At 47.0% G+C, this 22,500-nt stretch overlaps 1 protein-coding gene across 1 annotated transcript in view; it reads left to right on the forward strand.

The window, feature by feature from the left end:
- ankfn1b (ankyrin repeat and fibronectin type III domain containing 1b) overlaps positions 1 to 22,500 on the forward strand; it is a gene marked incomplete at both ends in the record, with an annotated part of 212,638 nt that overhangs the window by 169,414 nt on the left and 20,724 nt on the right. Inside the window, 5 exons of the mRNA XM_079492165.1 lie at positions 9,859 to 10,062; positions 13,166 to 13,279; positions 13,855 to 13,952; positions 16,577 to 16,667; positions 19,542 to 19,649. Coding sequence (XP_079348291.1) covers positions 9,859 to 10,062; positions 13,166 to 13,279; positions 13,855 to 13,952; positions 16,577 to 16,667; positions 19,542 to 19,649 — 615 coding nt within the window. The remainder of the gene's footprint in view (positions 1 to 9,858; positions 10,063 to 13,165; positions 13,280 to 13,854; positions 13,953 to 16,576; positions 16,668 to 19,541; positions 19,650 to 22,500) is intronic.

Here is a 22,500-nt window from a genome sequence, read left to right on the forward strand (position 1 = left end):
GGTGAGTCAAAACTCACCAGTAGTTAAGTTAAAACAAATGACTGAAGTGAAAGGAGAACAATAATTAATGACAGGCCTCTCTGAATTCAAAGAGAGGCTGACGGCTACTAAAGAGACGCTTAGTAAAGCTGCACAATCAAACACCCGGGCAGACATTTGGACACGGAGCTTTAAACGTACTGTCAACAGTGGAATCTAACGCTCAACAGTGGAATCTCCAACGAACAAACACAGACCCCACAGACTAAACACAGACACACACCAACCCCAAACACTCCCAAGAAAGACCACAGCCACCAAGGAAGAGCTCCGCCGATGCCGGTGTCCTCGAAGCGCCCCGAAACGGCTTACGTTGCATTTCAAGTCACTTAGCCAATGCTCCGATTAAACCCCTTCACACCCGGAGGCCGATTCTACAAATGTCTTCTAAATCCTAATAGTTTTCTGGAAAACTATAATATATCAGTGGTTCTCACACTTTTTCCATGTCAACGACCCCATAATATGTGCTTGGCTGCTGACCCCCATCTCAAAATATTCTGTTCCAGAGACCCCCAGGAGCAAAGATTTAAGTTAAAAAATGTTTGCTTTTGAAAAGTATATACCTTCTATTCAAAGATTTTTCAAAAATAGCAAAAAAAAAGCTTTTGGTCATCCACCTGAACTGAAGCTGCACCCACAGCTGGTGTATGATAAAGGGGGAGGGGTTAAGGGAGGGGATGATATTGTGATGTCACTACTGTTTATCACTGTCATTTCGATTGGGCCTTTTGACTCAATGGCTTTTAGGAAGAAACCAACAATACACAGGGAAGACATATTTCAATATTCTAACCATACCTGGGGGTCTATTAGAGTAATGTTAACTCCATAGACACATACAAAACAGAAAAAGTACAAAAATCACGGCAGTCCATATTTAACAGTAAAATACACCTCGGACGACATTGCTGTGGCAGTGGCTGTCTTGTCTGTGGCTGCCATGCAGGTATGTTGAAATTTGGACATGCGCAAACATTGCTAAGAACAGTTTGTCTGACATCACATGCCCATATATGGAGATCCCATCCCATCCTCGGCTCAAATTGATGATGCCCAATGCCAAATGTGGAAATAGCGAGAGAGAGAAAGGAAGGAGGAAAGGGAGACAGGGAACGAGAGGGAGAGCTTAAACAGTGCACACAAAGCAGTGTTTCCCACACCGTGGGTTGGGACCCTTTCTTGGGTCACGGACCCATTGTTATTGGTCACAAGTAAATATCTCCTTTTTCTTGTTTTCTACTGTTTCACTTATGTTTGGTCTGGTAATAATAATATAAAAATCACACCCGTGTGATGTGAGGGGCGCTAATACATTAAAGTCTAACTCATGTTGCGTAGGTGATGTAATGGTGATGTAAAACGTAAACGGTGACAAAATAAACATTAAATTATCTTTATTGTTAATGGCATTTTATGTTTGTGTTAGGGACAAGGTGACGTAAATTTTCCCTTCATTGTCAATGGCCTTTTTAAAACAAACATTGAACTAATACACATTCTGTGATGATTTGATTGGCTGAGCATGGCATGTGTTGATGTATGAGCCTATGATGATAAGAGCGCCCCTCACTTCACACAAGGTTGATTTTTTCGAATCTAGTTTGAATTTCTCAGTGATGCAGCGGCAGCCAGTCAGGATGATCTCAGTCGTGCACCTGCAGAAGTGAATCATATTGAGGGTATCTATGTTGAGAGCAGAGCATACAGAGGGACTTACTATGAAGTCCCTCTGTGTACGTCATCTATGCTCTCAATGTAGATGAGTTGTTTCTTGGGGTGAAACACTTAATTTCTTAGGTTCTCATCCTGTGGGCCATGAGGATATTGCAAGTGGCCCCCCAAATAATTGGCAAACACAAAGATTGTTCTTATATATATTTTATTATTTGAAAGGTGAGTTTTCATTGTGATACTGCTAAATAATAACTTAGTTCCATTGATCCAAGCCGCGGGGAACACAATCAATCGGCCGCAAACAGATTTTCAAGTGGGCTCTGATCCAGAAAAGGTTGAGAACCAGCGATTTATTCTCCATGTGGGCTTATTTTTCTAAGGACCACCACCTCTCTCTCTCTCTGCCTGAGCTGAGCTAGACCTATCACACTGCTTTTCAACAAACGTATGCATGCTCTGTAGAGGTGGCAAATTATAGTCTTCAGTATGCACCCCATCAAAGCATCCGTGACTGTGGCTCTGTGACTCGGGAGAATCAGGTAATTTAATAGGTTGTTTGTGGTGTTAAAATAGGTTCAAAATACAAATTGGGTTTTGCAGGCGAAGCAGTTTACGACACCAGTGTGATTCACGCTTGTGTATGTTCCCACCATTATGGGTTCCCTTATAACCACACATGACCCTCTCTCTCTCTCTCTCTCTCTCTCTCTCTCTCTCTCTCTCTCTGTCTGTCTCCCGCTCTCCCTTTCATTGCCCCATTTTTTTGTCATTTTCTTCCTTTAGTGATGTCACCTCTAACGAGGGACTGCACAGTTAAATTAAGTTTATTGAGGAATTTGCCTGAGTTCTATGACAAACAAAGTCATTAAAGAGATTGGCCTGTTAAAACAAGTCTCGTGCAGAGTCATGGAGGGAAAACGGCTCCTCGCGGTAACGCAAGCGGAGACGCGTGCTTTGTTCAAGTGAGCGCTCAGTGAAAAACATTTATTCCTCCCTTTGGCCAAGAATCTTCTGTGATTAAAAAAGAAATAAAGAACAAAATCCTAGCTTATATTTTGTTTACCAAAGGAACCAACAATGTTTCCTTGGACTGCTTTCAACCACACATAATGAAGTCCTTAGTGTTCAATTTAACTCAGAGAGTTTACAAATGGAACCAAATGGACCCGTATTCTTTACTGTGAAGCTGTTGTCAGTTCATGTTGTTCTCTGGGTGATGCTATTGACACACATGCTACTGTACAAGCAGGACCTAGTTAGAGGTGTTGTAACAGTCTATTTTGACTCTTTCATACCAGCAAGATATACAGCATATTTAGTAGGCTATATAACAGTAATCTATACCGTAATGCACTGCTTCTCAATGTGGGGTCCGACTGTCCGAGGACCCCCAAGGGTCCTTGAGGGGGTTCCTAGGGATACCCAACAAGACCTTCTGGTCTGGAACAGCTAATACACGTAACTTAACTTAAGTATATAGCATTTAAGTGGTCAATCATTGGTAAGTGTCCATGGTATAAGCGGGATAACCTTACCGCATGGCATATCATTGCTCTCGGGCACAATCCCAGAACTACTTTTCAGGAATTGGAAAAAATAACGTGTGTTCCATTCGATCAGTGTAGTTATTATTTAGTCCCAAGAGTTTTTCCTTCTTTTTTTTCTTTTTACACTTTTCATTGGTGTAATATAAAACCCACAGACTTAAGCACATTCACTTTCAAAATGTTTCAAAAGTAGCAAAAATAGCACTCTTGAATGACGAAGTAGTCCTTTCTTTCTTTTATGGAAAACAGAAAATGGGAAATATGGACATACAAGGTTTCTTACCACCAGCGAAGCTATCATTGTTGTCTGAACAGAATCACTAGAACAACCAAGTGTCTATAGCACCCACAGTGTGTCTAGAACAACCAAGTGTCTAGCACCCACAGTGTGTCTAGAACAACCAAGTGTATAGCACCCACAGTGTGTCTAGAACAACCAAGTGTCTAGCACCCACAGTGTGTCTAGAACAACCAAGTGTCTATAGCACCCACAGTGTGTCTAGAACAACCAAGTGTCTATAGCACCCACAGTGTGTCTAGAACAACCAAGTGTCTATAGCACCCACAGTGTGTCTAGAACAACCAAGTGTCTATAGCACCCACAGTGTGTCTAGAACAACCAAGTGTCTATAGCACCCACAGTGTCTCTAGAACAACCAAGTGTCTAGCACCCACAGTGTGTCTAGAACAACCAAGTGTCTATAGCACCCACAGTGTCTCTAGAACAACCAAGTGTCTAGCACCCACAGTGTGTCTAGAACAACCAAGTGTCTATAGCACCCACAGTGTGTCTAGAACAACCAAGTGTCTATAGCACCCACAGTGTGTCTAGAACAACCAAGTGTCTATAGCACCCACAGTGTGTCTAGAACAACCAAGTGTCTATAGCACCCACAGTGTGTCTAGAACTACCAAGTGTCTATAGCACCCACAGTGTCTCTAGAACAACCAAGTGTCTATAGCACCCACAGTGTCTCTAGAACAACCAAGTGTCTATAGCACCCACAGTGTGTCTAGAACAACCAAGTGTCTAGCACCCACAGTGTCTCTAGAACAACCAAGTGTCTATAGCACCCACAGTGTCTCTAGAACAACCAAGTGTCTATAGCACCCTCAGTGTCTCTAGAACAACCAAGTGTCTATAGCACCCACAGTGTGTCTAGAACTACCAAGTGTCTATAGCGCCCACAGTGTCTCTAGAACAACCAAGTGTCTAGCACCCACAGTGTGTCTAGAACTACCAAGTGTCTATAGCACCCTCAGTGTCTCTAGAACAACCAAGTGTCTATAGCACCCACAGTGTGTCTAGAACTACCAAGTGTCTATAGCGCCCACAGTGTCTCTAGAACAACCAAGTGTCTAGCACCCACAGTGTCTCTAGAACAACCAAGTGTCTATAGCACCCACAGTGTGTCTAGAACAACCAAGTGTCTAGCACCCACAGTGTGTCTAGAACTACCAAGTGTCTATAGCACCCTCAGTGTCTCTAGAACAACCAAGTGTCTATAGCGCCCACAGTGTCTCTAGAACAACCAAGTGTCTAGCACCCACAGTGTGTCTAGAACTACCAAGTGTCTATAGCACCCTCAGTGTCTCTAGAACAACCAAGTGTCTATAGCACCCACAGTGTGTCTAGAACTACCAAGTGTCTATAGCGCCCACAGTGTCTCTAGAACAACCAAGTGTCTAGCACCCACAGTGTGTCTAGAACAACCAAGTGTCTATAGCACCCTCAGTGTCTCTAGAACAACCAAGTGTCTATAGCACCCACAGTGTGTCTAGAACTACCAAGTGTCTATAGCGCCCACAGTGTCTCTAGAACAACCAAGTGTCTAGCACCCACAGTGTCTCTAGAACAACCAAGTGTCTATAGCACCCACAGTGTGTCTAGAACAACCAAGTGTCTATAGCACCCACAGTGTCTCTAGAACAACCAAGTGTCTATAGCACCCACAGTGTCTCTAGAACAACCAAGTGTCTATAGCACCCACAGTGTCTCTAGAACAACCAAGTGTCTATAGCACCCACAGTGTGTCTAGAACAACCAAGTGTCTATAGCACCCACAGTGTGTCTAGAACAACCAAGTGTCTATAGCACCCACAGTGTGTCTAGAACTACCAAGTGTCTATAGCACCCACAGTGTGTCTAGAACAACCAAGTGTCTATAGCACCCACAGTGTGTCTAGAACAACCAAGTGTCTATAGCACCCACAGTGTCTCTAGAACAACCAAGTGTCTATAGCACCCACAGTGTGTCTAGAACTACCAAGTGTCTATAGCACCCACAGTGTCTCTAGAACAACCAAGTGTCTATAGCACCCACAGTGTCTCTAGAACAACCAAGTGTCTATAGCACCCACAGTGTGTCTAGAACAACCAAGTGTCTATAGCACCCACAGTGTGTCTAGAACAACCAAGTGTCTATAGCACCCACAGTGTGTCTAGAACTACCAAGTGTCTATAGCACCCACAGTGTCTCTAGAACAACCAAGTGTCTATAGCACCCACAGTGTCTCTAGAACAACCAAGTGTCTATAGCACCCACAGTGTCTCTAGAACAACCAAGTGTCTAGCACCCACAGTGTGTCTAGAACAACCAAGTGTCTATAGCACCCACAGTGTCTCTAGAACAACCAAGTGTCTAGCACCCACAGTGTCTCTAGAACAACCAAGTGTCTATAGCACCCACAGTGTCTCTAGAACAACCAAGTGTCTATAGCACCCACAGTGTCTCTAGAACAACCAAGTGTCTATAGCACCCACAGTGTCTCTAGAACAACCAAGTGTCTAGCACCCACAGTGTCTCTAGAACAACCAAGTGTCTATAGCACCCACAGTGTCTCTAGAACAACCAAGTGTCTATAGCACCCACAGTGTCTCTAGAACAACCAAGTGTCTAGCACCCACAGTGTCTCTAGAACAACCAAGTGTCTATAGCACCCACAGTGTCTCTAGAACAACCAAGTGTCTATAGCACCCACAGTGTCTCTAGAACAACCAAGTGTCTATAGCACCCACAGTGTCTCTAGAACAACCAAGTGTCTAGCACCCACAGTGTCTCTAGAACAACCAAGTGTCTAGCACCCACAGTGTCTCTAGAACAACCAAGTGTCTATAGCACCCACAGTGTCTCTAGAACAACCAAGTGTCTAGCACCCACAGTGTCTCTAGAACAACCAAGTGTCTATAGCACCCACAGTGTCTCTAGAACAACCAAGTGTCTATAGCACCCACAGTGTCTCTAGAACAACCAAGTGTCTAGCACCCACAGTGTCTCTAGAACAACCAAGTGTCTAGCACCCACAGTGTCTCTAGAACAACCAAGTGTCTATAGCACCCACAGTGTCTCTAGAACAACCAAGTGTCTAGCACCCACAGTGTCTCTAGAACAACCAAGTGTCTATAGCACCCACAGTGTCTCTAGAACAACCAAGTGTCTAGCACCCACAGTGTCTCTAGAACAACCAAGTGTCTATAGCACCCACAGTGTCTCTAGAACAACCAAGTGTCTATAGCACCCACAGTGTCTCTAGAACAACCAAGTGTCTATAGCACCCACAGTGTCTCTAGAACAACCAAGTGTCTATAGCACCCACAGTGTCTCTAGAACAACCAAGTGTCTAGCACCCACAGTGTCTCCAGAACAACCAAGTGTCTATAGCACCCACAGTGTCTCTAGAACAACCAAGTGTCTAGCACCCACAGTGTCTCTAGAACAACCAAGTGTCTATAGCACCCACAGTGTCTCTAGAACAACCAAGTGTCTATAGCACCCACAGTGTGTCTAGAACAACCAAGTGTCTATAGCACCCACAGTGTCTCTAGAACAACCAAGTGTCTATAGCACCCACAGTGTCTCTAGAACAACCAAGTGTCTATAGCACCCACAGTGTCTCTAGAACTACCAAGTGTCTATAGCACCCACAGTGTCTCTAGAACAACCAAGTGTCTATAGCGCCCACAGTGTCTCTAGAACAACCAAGTGTCTATAGCACCCACAGTGTCTCTAGAACAACCAAGTGTCTATAGCACCCACAGTGTCTCTAGAACAACCAAGTGTCTATAGCACCCACAGTGTCTCTAGAACAACCAAGTGTCTAGCACCCACAGTGTCTCTAGAACAACCAAGTGTCTAGCACCCACAGTGTCTCTAGAACAACCAAGTGTCTATAGCACCCACAGTGTCTCTAGAACAACCAAGTGTCTAGCACCCACAGTGTCTCTAGAACAACCAAGTGTCTATAGCACCCACAGTGTCTCTAGAACAACCAAGTGTCTATAGCACCCACAGTGTCTCTAGAACAACCAAGTGTCTAGCGCCCACAGTGTCTCTAGAACAACCAAGTGTCTAGCACCCACAGTGTCTCTAGAACAACCAAGTGTCTATAGCACCCACAGTGTCTCTAGAACAACCAAGTGTCTAGCACCCACAGTGTCTCTAGAACAACCAAGTGTCTATAGCACCCACAGTGTCTCTAGAACAACCAAGTGTCTATAGCACCCACAGTGTCTCTAGAACAACCAAGTGTCTATAGCACCCACAGTGTCTCTAGAACAACCAAGTGTCTAGCACCCACAGTGTCTCCAGAACAACCAAGTGTCTATAGCACCCACAGTGTCTCTAGAACAACCAAGTGTCTAGCACCCACAGTGTCTCTAGAACAACCAAGTGTCTATAGCACCCACAGTGTCTCTAGAACAACCAAGTGTCTATAGCACCCACAGTGTCTCTAGAACAACCAAGTGTCTATAGCACCCACAGTGTCTCTAGAACAACCAAGTGTCTATAGCACCCACAGTGTCTCTAGAACAACCAAGTGTCTATAGCACCCACAGTGTCTCTAGAACTACCAAGTGTCTATAGCACCCACAGTGTCTCTAGAACAACCAAGTGTCTATAGCGCCCACAGTGTCTCTAGAACAACCAAGTGTCTAGCACCCACAGTGTCTCTAGAACAACCAAGTGTCTATAGCACCCACAGTGTCTCTAGAACAACCAAGTGTCTATAGCGCCCACAGTGTCTCTAGAACAACCAAGTGTCTATAGCGCCCACAGTGTCTCTAGAACAACCAAGTGTCTATAGCGCCCACAGTGTCTCTAGAACAACCAAGTGTCTATAGCGCCCACAGTGTCTCTAGAACAACCAAGTGTCTATAGCGCCCACAGTGTCTCTAGAACAACCAAGTGTCTAGCACCCACAGTGTCTGAACAGAATCACCAGAACAACCAAGTGTCTAGCACCCACAGTGTCTTGAAACTCGCTCAACCACCAAGATGACCGCGTAAACTTTCAATTCGGCCCATAAAATGGAGGAAGAGCATTTGCAGTAAGGATAGAAATTGCAGCAACGTGGGTTTTCCATGACAGCATGATACACATGGTGTGCTTTCTTTACAAGGACACACTTCACCACAATGACCTGCTGCAAACAGCTGCCCATGCTGCTGTGTTTGCTCACTGTATACAGCTGCCCATGCTGCTGTGTTGGCGCGCTATACATACAGGCTAATTCCTGGCCTGCACTGTATCAACCTCATTAATTTATCCATTTGTATCTCAAACAGTGGTGTAAGTGTCTAAGTATGTATACTCAAGTAGTACTGTACGTATGTACACATAAAATAAGGAATCTTTACTTTACTGGAATATTTTAAAATGTCAGTACTTTTACTTCTACTCCACTACATCTCAGATGCAAATATTGTACTTTTACTCCACTACAATTATTTGAAAACTTTAGTTACTAGTTACTTTGTAGATGTTTTTATTTATTATTCTTATTAAACATGCATTAACCACTTCAGCCCTATACTTTGGCTATTTGAAAATAGACGATCTAGCTTGTAGATCTGCTATTTTCAAATGATTTTCGTAATTTTGAAAACTTTCGAGTTACATGAACCACGTGACCGGCGCTGTTTCTGCCCCCTCATTGCCGCAACTCTCCATTAGAAGGCTCTGCTCACAAAGTGTCGCCACATCTCGGAGGCCATCTTGAAAACGCATATCATCCTAGTTATTTAGCATGCCCGATGCAGTACAAGAATCCATTGAAAAACCATGTGTAGGCCCAGGCGGTGGCGTAACCGTCTGGGCACCCGACTGGTAATCCAGTCGCAGTGTGCCGCGGGTTCGACTCCCAAGCCCGACACGGCCTTTACTGCATGTCTTCCCCCATCTCTCTCCCGTTTCCTGTCAGCCTACTGTCTGTCCCTTCAAAAACCAATAAAAAGGCGTAAGCCGCAAAAAAAATATCTTAAAAAAGAAAAAAAAGAAAAACCATGTGTATACATTTTTGGTGTGATATATTTTCATATATTGACCGTTCTCTCTCTCCGTCTCTCTCTCTCTCTCTCTCTCTCTCCGTCTCTCTCTCTCTCTCTCTCTCTCTCTCTCTCTCTCTCTCTCTCTCTCTCTCTCTCTCTCTCTCTCTCTCTCTCTCTCTCTCTCTCTCTCTCTCTCTCTCTCTCTCTCTCTCTCTCTCTCTCTCTCTCTCTCTCTCTCTCTCGTCTCTCTCTCTCTCTCTCTCTCTCTCTCTCTCTCTCTCTCTCTCTCTCTCTCTCTCTCTCTCTCTCCCCTTCATGTGGGCTAGTTGTCAGTCTGGAAGGCCGTGCGGTACACCTGGCCACCCTGGTACGCGAGGCGGAGCAGCGGGTGGGCGAGTTACAGGCCCAGGTGCAGAGCGAGGGTCCCGCGGCCGAGAGAGAGGGCTCGGACCACAGCGAGAGGCAGCTGAAGGCCTGGGAGTGGAGACACCGGCTCTTCAGACGCATGCAGACAGGCTTCGAGCACGCCAGTAAGTCCGGCTCCTGGCGTGCTCCGCTTTGAGCACTTGTGGTTGTTTTCAAACGTCCACATTCTGGGGGCGAATATTCAAATAATAATAATAATGGAATAATCGATCTACTGTACAAGTAGCAGATCTACAAGCTCCAAATGCATGGTGCCACATTTGGAGCTTGTAGCCCATCTGCTACTTTTGATGCTATCGTGCTGTAGTATGTTCAAGTAGGGTATTCATTATTACTTATTCATATTATTTAGGTGGTTGTGTGTGTGTGTGCGTGCGTGCGTGCGTGCGTGCGTGCGTGCGTGCGTGCGTGCGTGCGTGCGTGGCTGTAGATCATGTGCTGAAGTGCAGCCTGGCACTCTGATCGTTCCCGGGTTGTCGTTGTGATTTACATTTTTTTTCTCCTGTGGCATTCTGTCTGGGCTGAACTGTTAATGGCTTCCATGTTGGCACGCCTGGGACATGGCTCTGTGCTCGCGCACGCGTATGTGCACGAGCAGGCGCGCGCTCGTGTGTGTGTGTGTGTGTGTGTGTGTGTGTGTGTGTGTGTGTGTGTGTGTGTGTGTGTGTGTGTGTACTGTGTAACTGCATGTGCCTGTTTACATCCACGCTCCATTATGCACAAGCACAGTGCTTCTGAATGTGCACAGGGAATGTGTCTAGAATGTGTGTGTGCGTGCGTGCGTGCGTGCGTGCGTGCGTGCGTGCGTGCGTGCGTGCGTGCGTGCGTGCACGTGTGTGTGTGTGTGTGTGTGTGTGTCTGTGTGTGTGTGTCTGTGTGTGTGTGTGTCTGTGTGTGTGTGTGTGTGTGTGTGTGTGTGTGTGTGTGTGTGTGTGTGTGTGTGTGTGTGTAACACACTCTTTAACCGTTTTACAGGCGTTTCTTGACACGCGTGGTGGCAGGGTAGACAGCCCCCCCCCCTTCCCCCATGCTCCTCCCATTCACTGGAATCAGTCTGGACTTTGATGCAGAAAAGACCTTTTTCTCCTTTATTATTATTCCACATACTCATGCTATTTTATGGGCAACTTTGTCTTATTGGCCTTTTTCTCAGGCTTCCAGATACAGTAGTGGCATTCCTCAGATCTGCTGTGTTAAAAACAGCAGATGGAGATTTTTTATTTATTTTTTTATGTCACATTATAATAACAGCTTAAGCCCGTACCCGTACAGTTACAACTGTACTTGGACCACTTTTTCCCATCCACAAAATTGCCTCTCACCAAATGTTTTTTTATTTTCTTGACGAATGTCCCCCCAACAAGTTGTTAAAGTGTAACGGTTCCACAGTCACATGCTCTGAAATACGGGGCCGCAGGCCCATGGATGCTAGAGAAATCGTATTTTGTCAGATCTACGTACTTACACCTAGAAACCCCATTCAAACCTATTTAGGTGCATCTTACGGTGGACCTGAAAAGAAATCTTTGAAATGTTTCATAGTTCATAGAAATATAGTGCTTTCAAATTTGAGAAATTCACAATGGGGCTCAATGGTAGCCTGGCTAATAAGCCAGACCGAATCAGCTGTTGGCAAAACAAAAATTGCCTGCCGGCGGATTACGGTCTGGAGAGGCTCAATTGTACGCCCATTTCCTACACCAGAGAACTGGTGTGGCCAATCGGGACACGGTATGCAATATGGGCGGGCTTTGGTACAGTGACGTTCAATGCTTGAGACCTTTGACTGACAGTAGCTCTGACCAATTGCGTCAAAGAGAAAATGTTTGAACCCGCCCCCCGGGAAACAAGATCCATACACAGCATCTCCAGACTCAAATACCACACGACAGTGTGATTTGAGTCTGGCTTATTAGCCAGGATAGCTCAATGGCAGATATTGGCACGTCAAAAAAACACTTTCACCTAGAAACTCCATTCACACATTTTATAATTCAGCTTACTGTGGAGACACATGCTGGAACTTTTTACTTTGAAATGATTTGTTGTTTCGGAGTTATTTAACCTACAGTAAACGCCCAATGCATTCTCAATGGCAATAGCACAAACTTTGGCATGCTGCTAGTCCTACATACTTACACCTAGAAACCTTACACCTAGAAACCCCATTCAAACCTATTTAGGTTCATTTTACGGTGGACATGTTTGCCTGAAATGGAATCCTTTAAATGTTTCATCCTTTAAATGTTTCAAATTTGAGAAATTTATAATGGGGCTCAATGGCAGCTCTATGGCACCAAAAAAATCACTTTCACTTAGAAACTCCATTCACACATTTTATAATTCAGCTTACTGTGGAGACACATGCTGGAACTTTTTACTTTGAAATGATTTGTAGTTTCTGAGTTATTTAACTTAAACGCCCAATGCATTCTCAATGGCAATAGCACAAACTTTGGCATGCTACTATTCCTACATCAGGGGTGCCCACACATTTATGACGTGAGATCTACTTTCAAAATGACGAGCTCAACAAGATCTACCCACTGAAAAAATAATTGTACCATTGCTGAAAATAATTTAAATATATAATGTACCTGGGGGGGCTTTGGAATAGGGAGGGGGGAGAAATTATGACAGGCAGTTTCTACTGTCAAAATATGTCCCCCCAGTATTTAACTTAAACGCCCAATGCATTCTCAATGGCAATAGTGGGTATGCGCGTAACATCATCATCAAACCAGGAAGTTATGCAGGAACGCCTACTGAGTGGCAAAAAACGACTTTCTGGCCTTGATAGCCCATACATCCACACAGAAAAGTCATATCTGATTGCATTAAACAACATTAAACAATGTTAAACTCACTTTGCCTGTTGCTTTGCTACTCGATTTGCCACTCGATGTGTCATTCACTTTAAGCATGCGCATACTCTGTATAGCACAAACTTTGGCATGCTACTAGTCCTACATACGTATAGCTGCATCAGGTGTTCCCAATTTTTTTTCAGCTCAAGACCCAAAAGAGAAATTTTGTATCGTCCTGGGACCCAAATGTATGAAAAATACATTATGATTTTGAGGTCTCGAATGCAAAAATGGTGAAATAGCCGACCTTCAAGCTTGCAACACGACAAGAACAAGTGTGAATATCATTCTGTGCAGTGTGTACCATATCTGACTGTCTGTCTGTCTGTCTCACCCCCAGACCCTCCAGAAGTCCCCTGTGATGTCCGTCTGTCTGTCAGCAGCAGCACCAGTCTCAGGCTGGACTTCCAGGAGCCTCTCAGTGTCAACTCTGCTGTCGTCACCAAGTACAAAGGTTCCTTCATTCACATGAAGACAATACACAACACGTTTAGTTAGCATCATTTGTTAAAAGCTGCAATCCATAACAATCCATTAACCAATCTCTATGGTAGAGGCATGTGTTTTTTATACGGATTGCCAATGGGCAAGTCTAAATCTCAATTTGCTATTTTTTGAAATTTGTGAAAAAACATTGAATTTGTTTTTCCAAACATATGTGGTTAAAACTAAATGGTTTATTTAGTTTGTTTTTTTCAAATTAAGAATTCTTGCCTATAATGGGCAGGTTGAAAGGATCCTATGGACTGCAGCTTTGGCACTTTTCATATATGAAACTCTTTGGTCATGTCGAAGGTGCAGCTGGTTTATGACTTTTGATTGTGTGTGCGTGTGTGCGTGTGTGCGCGTGTGTGTGTGTGTGTGTGTGTGTGTGTGTGTGTGTGTGTGTGTGTGTGTGTGTGTGTGTGTGTGTGTGTGTGTGTGTGTGTGTGTGTGTGTGTGTGTGTGTGTGTGTGTGTGTGTGTGTGTGTGTGTGTGTGTGTGTGTGTGTGTGTGTGTGTGTGTGTGTGTGTGTGTGCATCCTTCCAGTGGCTTGGAGCTACTCTCCATGCTTCAGTGTGTTGCTGGGGGAGATGCTTGTGGAAGACACCACGCTGCTACAGTGCAACATCACTGGACTCTCGTCTGTAAGTCATTCAGCGCTATGAATATTATTGAAGTGAATATGCACCCAATCCCCCAGGTTTATTAAAAATATGTATTTAGGCATTGCTCTTGTGGCTTTCTATGATTATAGGTCAATATATTTTTATGATGCTTTTAACAGCTCTCCCGTCATAAGGTAAAACCACAGGATGCTTTGGGTATGCACTGAACAAAACAGAAAATAAATAAAAATAAAACCACTTTACACTCTATACTCTATACTTTGTCGTACTAGAATTAGTGAGAATAGCCAATAGACAAGCTCACAACATTTATAGAAAAGATGACGCACTTTTAAACATTTCGAAAATTTGTCCCAAATAGTTGAATTGTGCTACATTGCACGCTTCTCACAAAGTCGAACCATTCTCATTCTCATGACAGTATTGTCATAAAAGGCAAGTCCTTGAACCGGACTTGCCTTTTAGAAGGTCGCTGTCCTCGCTTCACAAAACCTCAATTCAATTTCCTCTGCTGCCACCTCAATACCTAACCACTAAAAGATACAACCATACCGTCATGCTTTAAAACGTTGCTTTACGAGTGGGAAAGCAACACACGACACTCTGAACCCCACAGCTTCTGGTCTTTAACTGATAGAAGAAAGGATAAAAAACACAACATTTAGAAGGCCACTTCCCCACATGAAGGCCTTTGACATTACTGGCACATGTTGCAGGAGACATTCTGCTGCCGTGTCATTCAAATACATTTCCGCGAACCACGCTTTCTTTATGCCTTGCAAATCGAGTTGCCCTCACGCAGCTCCCAACCAGCCACCATCAATCCCAACAGGGTGACCGTAAAAAGACTTATGGGCCTGCTAAAAAAGCACAATTGCAAAACACAGTTTAATGGTGTATCGAGTCACGGCTCCGATGCATCATTCTAAACGGCGGCAACAGTTGCGAAACAGTCGGAGACGCCGCCGCGATGTTAAAAGGAGCAGCTTGGCAGCCTATGCACCCTGATTTATGTTTGGCGTTTTTTAAAACGGGGCGCTGCACAGACAGACGGACGCTCCGCCGTTTGTTTGTTATTGTGTGGGAGTGGAGACCTCTCCCCCCGCGAGGACCCCTATTGTCACACGGAGGAGCACCCCCGTCACATGACAGGGGTCAAGGCAGGGTCAGAAGGTGTCAGCAGCTGCTTTGATTGATCTGACTGAGAAAGAAGAGACAGAGGACTGCTGTCTGCACACACACACACACACACACTGCTGTCTGCACACGCACTGCTGTCTGCACACGCACTGCTGTCTGCACACACACTGCTGTCTGCACACGCACTGCTGTCTGCACACACACTGCTGTCTGCACACGCACTGCTGTCTGCACACGCACTGCTGTCTGCACACGCACTGCTGTCTGCACACGCACTGCTGTCTGCACACGCACTGCTGTCTGCACACGCACTGCTGTCTGCACACACACTGCTGTCTGCACACGCACTGCTGTCTGCACACACACACACACACTGCTGTCTGCACACACACTGCTGTCTGCACACACACACACACGCACTGCTGTCTGCACACACACTGCTGTCTGCACACACACACACACGCACTGCTGTCTGCACACACACTGCTGTCTGCACACACACTGCTGTCTGCACACACACTGCTGTCTGCACACACACTGCTGTCTGCACATGCACTGCTGTCTGCACACGCACTGCTGTCTGCACACAAACTGCTGTCTGCACACACACTGCTGTCTGCACACACACACACACACACACACACACTGCTGTCTGCACACGCACTGCTGTCTGCACACGCACTGCTGTCTGCACACACACTGCTGTCTGCACACACACACACACACACTGCTGTCTGCACACACACTGCTGTCTGCACACGCACTGCTGTCTGCACACACACTGCTGTCTGCACACACACTGCTGTCTGCACACACACACACACACACACACTGCTGTCTGCACACGCACTGCTGTCTGCACACAGGGCACACAGAGTCCGGCACACATTACAGGCATTCACGCACACACAGACCAGCGAGCACAGACTCACACAGACATGCACACACGCACTTGCACACACGCACACACACTCTTACATACATAAGTACGCACATACATACATACATACATCCCTGTACTGCTATACTTGTGAGGACTTTTTTATTATATTTTTGGGTATTCTTCTGCCTTTATTGATAGAGATAGTAGACTGACAGGAGATGGGGAGAGAGAGATGGGGAGTGACATGCAGCAAAGGTCATCGGGGGGGGGGGGGGGTCGAACCGGTCGAACCCGTGACACGCCGTCAGGCGGCATTAGTAGCCTAGGTGCCCAGACGTCTACGCCAGCCGTCCAGGCTCTTGTGAGGACGTTTGACTTATTTCCGTTGAGTACAGTACCTTTCGTAACTCCATTACATGCCTATGACGTTAATCTTCACCCTAAACCTTAATAAGGCAGACACTTGAAAAAGGACCAGTGAAATGTCCTCACCACGCGTGTCCTTGTGAGGGCATTTGGTTCACACAGAGATAGTATAGTACACACAGTGTTGTCGCATGCTACCATATAATCCTTAATGTTACCTTATCTACAGTATCGTGTGTCTCGTCTGTTCCAGGGGACCTATTACTATGTACAGGTGTCAGCCTACAACATGAAGGGCTGGGGGCCCCCGCTCGCCTCCACCCCTTACTGCGCAGCACCCTCAAGTAAGTCTCCACTGTAACGTCTGTCTGTCTGTCTGTCTGTCTGTCTGTCTGTCTGTCTGTCTGTCTGTCTGTCTGTCTGTCTGTCTGTCTGTCTGTCTGTCTGTCTGTTCTTCTGTGTTATTCACATAATGGATATTCCAAAGGGTAATGGGGGGGGGGGGGGGGGGTAGTGGTATTTGTAACGTCACTCCACATACCAGCGTCACCAGGTTTGACAGTCCTTGGCTCCAGACAGTCCTCCTTGGCCAACGGGCTCTGTGTGTTCCCCCCCTGACCAGACATCAGTGCGTGTTTGTGCACGTGCGCGCAAGTGTGTGTGTGTGTGTGTGTGTGTGTGTGTGTGTGTGTGTGTGTGTGTGTGTGTGTGGGCAATGCCTTGCCTACACACACACACGAAGTGATGATTACGACGTAACTGGCCTGAGCTCAGTCAAGAAGTCAACGGTGAACTCATCCACAGGAACAACAGCTGAGATGTTGACTGGCTGCATTCCTCACTTTCCTGTCTGTCTGTCTGTCTGTCTGTCTGTCTGTCTGTCTGTCTGTCTGTCTGTCTGTCTGTCTGTCTGTCTGTCTGTCTGTCTGTCTGTCTGTCTGTCTGTCTGTCTGTCTGTCTGTCTGTCTGTCTGTCTGTCTGTCTGTCTGTCTGTCTGTCTGTCTGTCTGTGTGTCTGTGTAGAAACGGAACAGTCAGAGTCCTTGATGCCATCCAGACAGAGGCCAGTCCAGTGGAGCATGAGTTTGGAAAGCTAACCCTAACCTAACCCAAGTGTGTAGAAAACAAAACCTTATCCTAACCCTAACCTAACCCAAGTGCGTCACCAGCTGTTGACGCTGAGGTTTCCCAAACGATGTGACGTGTGAACAGTGTGGCTTGAGCCCCAGAGAGAAACATTTTAGTTTTAGTTATATTTCAGTGAAATTTGAAAAACACTTTGGACACCTTTGTGTCGATACCCATTACCCACCTATGTACTGCAGGGAGAGGCTGCCCCGACTGGCACATCTGGGAGGCACATGACACATGTTTGCCCTCATCAGCACACCGTGTTTTTCTGCAATCGTGTGCACGCATGTGCGCACGCACGCACACACACACACACACACACACACACACACACACACACAGGCCCGTATATGTGTGGGCTTTCCCTCTCTTTCTGTCTCTCTTTCAGTTTTTTCTGAACCTCCTACACCTTCTCCTCCTCTCTCTCTCTCTCTCTCTCTCTCTCTCTCTCTCTCTCCCTCTCTCTCCCTCTCTCTCTGAGCTAATTTGGATGTTGCGTGTTTGTGTTTTCCATTTGGGCCTACCAGCCACTGGAAATATTTGCATGTCTGTGCCTTCAGCCGCGCGGCGTGGGCCCCAACAGTGGGGGCCTTATATCGGGCCGCGGACGCCCATTAAAGGGCCCGCTTGTCCTGTCGGGACAGGCACCTTTTTCCGGGAATAGAGCTCACCGTGTTTCGTGCCCCCCCGGGCCCTCCCTCCCTGATGGGGGGTGGGTGGGGATGGGGGGAAAGGGGGCTCCTGGTAAAGGAGAGGTGGGGGGGATAACCGAGACCTCTGTCCCAGCAGGCTTATCACCCCACACATCGTCCGCTTAGCTAGCTAACGTGCTAGCCTACACAGAGGTCAATGAGAGAGAGAGAGGGAGAGAGAGAGAGAGAGGGAGAGAGGGGAAGAGAGAGGGAGGGAGGGGGCGAGAGAGAGGACGAGAGAGAGAGAGGGAGAGAGAGAGAGAGAGAGAGAGAGAGAGAGAGAGAGAGAGAGAGAGAGAGAGAGAGAGAGGGGACGAGAGAGGGAGGGAGGGGGCGAGAGAGAGGACGAGAGAGGACAGCAGGAAGAGAAAGAAGAGAGTGCGTACACGATGAATTGAACTCTGAGAGTGTTAGAGTGGACCTGCAACACTGAGACCTTTGCTATGATGGCTGTTTTTGACTGTCTGCCATTTATGAGAATCTGTGAACTTACGTGCAAACTATATAGTCAGAGTGACGTGCAGAGAGAGAGAGAGAGAGAGAGAGAGAGAGAGAGAGAGAGAGAGGTAGAGAGAGAGAGAGAGAAGCTGTACTTAATGTATTCTGACTCTTTGTGGCAGAAGGCGGGTGAATAAGGCGTGTGGCGTGTCACACTCCCGCTCTCTCAGTTGCTTAGCCAGCCACACGGCGTGTGCGTGCGCGCATGCGCGCACGCGCGTGTGTGTGTGTGTGTGTGTGTGTGTGTGTGTGTGTGTGTGTGTGTGTGTGTGTGTGTGTGTGTGTGTGTGTGTGTGTGTGTGCGCGTGCACACTGAGAGCTCTTGAGTCCAGCTCTGTGCCAGCCAGTAGTGGTGTTGCTCAGTGGGTCTGTCTGTCTGTCAGCCAACCACAGCTTTCTCACACTGGGGTGGGTGCTGTCCTCCTATGGTACACACTACCTGGACCTGTTTCAGCTTTAGGCTACCTCACACTGCCTCACACGCACGCACGCGCACACACACGCGCACACACACACACACACACGCACACGCACACGCACACACACGCACACGCACACACACTAGACCAGACATTCAACCTCCACTGACTGGTATCCCCCTTGTTAATGAGGAGAGATACCTCTGGTTGAAAGTGACAAAATGTACACTCATATTCCAGTGTTTGAGAGGCTGGCCCGTTCCGTTCGTATTGGTGAATGTGTGTTAGCTCCCCAAACACACCCGCAGGAGGTGTAAGATCTGTGTTGTTATCCGTTTTTAAAAGATCAAATGTGCGGAATGTGTGGCTTCTTAGATTGAATGATGAACAGGATTGAATCATCATACATTATCCTATGAATTGCATTTATGAATCTACCATGGTATAACAACATGGTATTTCTTATCTGGTGTCTGCAGGTTGGAGGGAGGTGGATGGCCGCACGCCGCGTCAGAGGGGCCAGACAGAAGTCCTTGACCAGCTGCTTGGACAAATCAAAGAGGCTCACCGCCACTGTGTTTGCCATGGTACCAACTCAGGTACCAAACAGCAGGTCCACCCCATAGCTCCGTTCCCCTCTTGGTCTAAAGTAGAGATGTCCCGATACTGTATCGGTATCGGAAATGTATCGGTATCGGACCTTATTTGTCATATCGGGTCATATTGGTATCGGCGAGTATGCCAGTCTAACCACCGATCCGACACAGGGATTGACACTATGGCAGGTACATCTTAATGTTTGGGCATGTGGAGTTTGCTTTTAAGTTGCCCAAACTGCAAGTGCACATATGAGTGAGGAGTCTGCTATAAACACAACACAAGATATATAGCTAGATAGCTATAAACACAACACTGGTATAGGTATTCAGTGTCGGTATCGGCTAACACAGAAATTGTGGTATCAGGATCGGATCGGGAACAAAAAGAGTGTATCGGGACATCCCTAGTCTAAAGCACCATACAATTCTATGTGTCTACATTTTGTCTACATTTTGTCACTGTTGGGTGGAAACCTTGTATGTTCTAACCACTACTTTTTAGGGAAAATGAAACGTTTGTTCCTATGGATCCAGTGTAGTTATTACAGTAGTAGGTCATAAAATCCACGACACACTTAACCAATTTAACTTTCATCATTTCTAAAACAAATTGCTAAATTAACATACCTACAAGCTTGCACATTGGCCACTTTGACCAAGTTGAAATATGGAGATACAAGTTTTGCAGCTTAGCTTGCGAAATGAACCATTGATGGAACCTGAACCATGAGTTCACATTTTGTGTTATCTTCTACCAGAAAATGACATTGTCTATCGTTCCCTTTTTGTGGTGTTTAGTGATGACTTGGAAGACCATACAATGCATGTGTATTTGTTGTACTGTATTTTATACTTATACGTGAGCACAGTATGTGTTTTGAGGGTTGTACTGAAAACGCAGAATGTGGACTTAAACCATATTTATTGAAATAGAATATTGAGTGGATTGAGTGCTTCAGGTGCAGGTGTAACACGTCTCTGCGAATACAGCGTTTTCGACTTGACTTGACGGACATTTTACAAACCAAGGCGCGACAAGTTGTACTTGGGGAGTGGGAGGAGGGGTGCGCACCCTAAAAACAGCATGCCACCCTGAAAAGAATCCCCCCCTGTGTCTCGACACCGCCATGCCCCCCGATACCCGCGGCCCCCGCCCCTCCCCCGGTGTTTCTTTCCATGACTCAGCTGCTCCTCCGGCTGAATACTTCTCACTCTTGACAAAATGCAGATGGACTTTGCTCACACTCGAGCTGTTTATATCCCCAAACACTACTGGTTGTAAGCCGGGGGCCCCCGTAAAGTGTCAAAACCTGTTCGCGTTGACGCTTTTACATGGCTGGCGGAGAGGGGCGGCTTCACAATAGTGAGCCAGTGATTCTGCTGCGTGTGACTGTGTGTGTGTCTCTCTCTCTCTCCCTCTCTCTCTCTCTCTCTCTCTCTCTCTCTCTCTGTCTCTCTATCTCACTGTCTCTCTCTTGTCTTGTGTGTGCTCACACGCACAACAAACGCATGGCGTTCTCTTACTATTGTGCAGTGTGCCCCATAGCCAGTATTAGGGCCTCTTGGTGAAAGTGAGAGTGTGCGTGCGTGCGTGCGTGCGTGCGTGCGTGCGTGCGTGCGTGCGTGTGTTGGGGGGGGGTACACGAGACGCAATATAATAGTCAGCATTGAGTGGCTCCTGGCGTTCCAGCCGGCGACTGGCTGAGCCCAGGAGTTCAGGCACGGTAGTGGAGGTGGAGTGTCCTGGGGTCATGTTTGTTGTTCCTGTAAGAGACCAGGCCTGGGCTGGAGTCGGGAGAGACCATAAATTAACACTGACTGACTGACTGACTGACTGACTACTGCTGCCCCGCCCCCGAGGCTGTCGCACTCACATGCAGAATGATATATACGCAGACAGGACACACACACACACACACACACACACACACACACACACGTATGCATGAAAACTGTATGTACTTAATGCATGCACACATACCCGCACACACCCTAGTCCATGACCCCCACCTCTTTCTCACTTTCACTCTTGCTCATGCTCTCTCACTCACACACAGACAGACACACACAAATGTACCCCCCTCCTTACCCCCTCTTCTCCAAACACTATTAATTAAACTGTGAAAGGGGCCTTGACTAACACAGGCAGCCCAGCGGACGGCCGTACCTGTCTGTCTTACTCAGTGTCAACCAGTGGGAGTGAGGCCAGCAGAGAGCCGGGGCTAAACCCAACAGCCTGCCCAACCGACCTACTGACTGCCCAACCGACCTACTGACTGCCCAACCGACCTACTGACTGCCCAACCGACCTACTGACTGGCCAACTGACCTACAGCCTGCCCAACTGACCTACCGACTGCCCAACCGACCTACCGACTGCCCAACTGACCTACCGACTGCCCAACCGACCTACCGACTGGCCAACCGACCTACCGACTGGCCAACCGACCTACCGACTGGCCAACTGACCCACCGACTGGCCAACTGACCTACCGACTGGCCAACTGACCTACCGACTGGCCAACCGACCTACCGACTGGCCAACTGACCTACCGACTGCCCAACCGACCTACCGACTGGCCAACTGACCTACCGACTGGCCAACTGACCTATCGACTGCCCAACCGACCTACCGACTGGCCAACTGACCTACCGACTGGCCAATTGACCTACCGACTGCCCAACCGACCTACCGACTGGCCAACCGACCTACCGACTGGCCAACCGACCTACAGACTGGCCAACCGACCTACCGACTGCCCAACCGACCCACCGACTGGCCAACCGACCCACCGACTGGCCAACCAACCTACCGACTGCCCAACCGACCCACCGACTG

The sequence above is a fragment of the Electrona antarctica genome, assembly GCF_951216825.1.
Source record: "Electrona antarctica genome assembly, chromosome: 22".
NCBI classification, from domain to species: Eukaryota; Metazoa; Chordata; class Actinopteri; order Myctophiformes; family Myctophidae; genus Electrona; species Electrona antarctica.